Below are 2,304 nucleotides of genomic sequence, written 5' to 3'. Positions count from 1 at the left end.
ATATAATAGATTTTATTTTTCCATTGGAATTATAAAATCTATTATATTCTAAGACGTCCACCAAAATATTTCGGAAAAATATTAAGATTTAAGTGACCTGGACCGATTTGAAAATACCTCCAAAAATCGAGTTTTTTATGAATAAAAATAGTTTCTTAAAGATTTTTTTTTTTAAATTCCCTCAAATGATAAAACAGTTTAAGCTTAAAATATTTGCATAAAAATATTTTAAAAAAATTAAAAAAAAATTTTTGAACGGATTATGATGATGAGATTTTTGATGCTGTTTTTTAACTTTTTTCAAGGATTGGTATAGGAAAAAAAACTTGTATAACTGAACCTAAACTCTTCCGATTTAGACTTAAGAGGTGTCATTGGAAAGGTATTTTCTGACCCTTTTTATTTCTTTGCTAATAAACTCATTCAAAGGATGGAAGAGAAAGGTAGGATGAACGAACGTCATTCAAAGTTGAACTAAGATGAGTTGGTATTCGAAAAAACAAGATGGGACACCAATGACGTTTTTTTGGCCAGAAATAAAAACAGTGTGAAAATACCTTCCTACTGAGATCCCATAAGTTTAAATCAGAAACTTTTTGTGCCAGTTATTCAAGTTTTTCGTAAACCAATCTTTGAAAAAAGCAAAAAAAAAACAGCATCAAAAATCTCATTCTTACGATTCCGTTGAAAAGATTTTTAAATATTTTTATGCAGATTTTTAAAGCTTAATCCAATTTGTGATCTGAGGGGAATTTTTTCAAAAAGTTCTTTAGGACACTATTTTTATTCATAAAAAACTTAATTTTTGGAGGTATTTTCAAATCGGTCCAGCTCGCTTAAATCTTAATATTTTTCCGAAATATTTTGGTGGACGTCTTAGAATATAATAAATTTTGTAATCCCGGTGGAAAACCAGCAACTTTTTTTGGCGATGCAGTCTAATATATATATATTTAACTTAATTTTTATAATTTTTTTTTAATTTTGTTTTCTTTTAATTTTTATTTTTGATTTATTTTTTATAACTAAAAATTTGTCTATTTAATTTAATTTTTAGAAAACTTATTGCTAAAGGGCAAATATTAATGCTAATACCCCCTCGTTAGTAGGTCTTTTAACTAGCCTTTCGGAAGACTGAAAAGAGTTTTCAAGTTAGTTGCAGGATTTAGCAGGATTTTTTCTTTCGAAAGACTGTGGTGAGTTGAAAGACAGTGGTCAGAATTGCTCTGTTAGAATAGTAAATTTCATATATTTTCTAGATTTTTTACTCACATTGTATTAGTAGAATGTACAGTAATATCCAGAGGCGTCGATCGAATGTCGGTCTCATGACGACATCACTTCCGAACTGCGTTTGTTATTGTAGTCTTTCTGATGAACTCGAAGTAAAGCAAGCTACCACTTTCACTTGCTTTAGTTAAATGCTTTTGCTTTTGATTTTACAACTTTCACTTTGCACTTTGACACACTTTCTAATAAATTTTATATAACTTTAACTTATTTACTTTGATAATTTGGCACGTGTTTTTGTACAATTTTTATTTAAAGTACCTTAATTGCAGAAAGCAAGGAAATTATTTAGGCGGTGAGATGCATTAGAAAATGTTGAGTCTGTAAGAGAAAAAAAAATATATATCAATTAAATTTCATTTGCGGTGTGCAGCAGTAGGGTTAATTTAATATATAATAATATGAGTTGATTTAGAAAATTGCATCTTAAAGAGTTTTAGCAAAAGCTTCTTATGTAAAAAATATCATTTTTTNTTTAAGAATTATTCCTCCACAAAAAACTGCACTTGGCGAAGTAATGTATGTACGTCAGTTCAGTATATGTACACTTCAAATTCACTCTTGTTACAAAGATTGCCCTGCACTCCTTTGGTGGTGACCCAATTTCATAAAACGTCACTCTAATTAATTAAACGCTAGAGCTAATCATTGCCAGCGACACCAAAACGTCAAGTGATTTTTCATCCTATCTAGTACTCGCCATGCGACAAAGGATAAAAGCGAACGAGAAAATCCAGAAAATCAAGAAAATCTTCTAAATCAGAAATGTATGGCACAAACACAGAGTAAACGCCGTCAATACCGTGCAGTGATAAGTCAAACCAGTCAGTAAAAATATCAGTTTATGTACTTGTATCATCCAGTTCGACAATTTTGAAAAATTTTGGGAACAGCGATATGTGCCTTTGAATTGTCAAATCCAAAACTAAAACACAATTAATTGCCTTTTTTTGGTTGTGGCGTCGCGTGAAGACCATCGCTTTCTACGGGTATGTGCTGATGCGTAGCCGGACA

At 30.4% G+C, this 2,304-nt stretch overlaps 1 protein-coding gene across 1 annotated transcript in view; it reads right to left on the bottom strand.

The window, feature by feature from the left end:
- Window positions 1–1,607, bottom strand: part of LOC108369764 (uncharacterized) — a gene marked incomplete at its 3' end in the record, with an annotated part of 48,239 nt that extends 46,632 nt beyond the window's left edge. The window contains exon 1 of the mRNA XM_017624945.1: window positions 1,273–1,607. Coding sequence (XP_017480434.1) covers window positions 1,273–1,330 — 58 coding nt within the window. The remainder of the gene's footprint in view (window positions 1–1,272) is intronic.
- Window positions 1,608–2,304: the final 697 nt, after the last annotated feature.

This window comes from Rhagoletis zephyria, unplaced genomic scaffold, assembly GCF_001687245.7.
Source record: "Rhagoletis zephyria isolate East Lansing unplaced genomic scaffold, Rhagoletis_zephyria_1.1 Rzeph_scaffold_03833, whole genome shotgun sequence".
Taxonomy (NCBI): domain Eukaryota; kingdom Metazoa; phylum Arthropoda; class Insecta; order Diptera; family Tephritidae; genus Rhagoletis; species Rhagoletis zephyria.
This window is presented reverse-complemented; position numbering and strand designations above follow the sequence as displayed.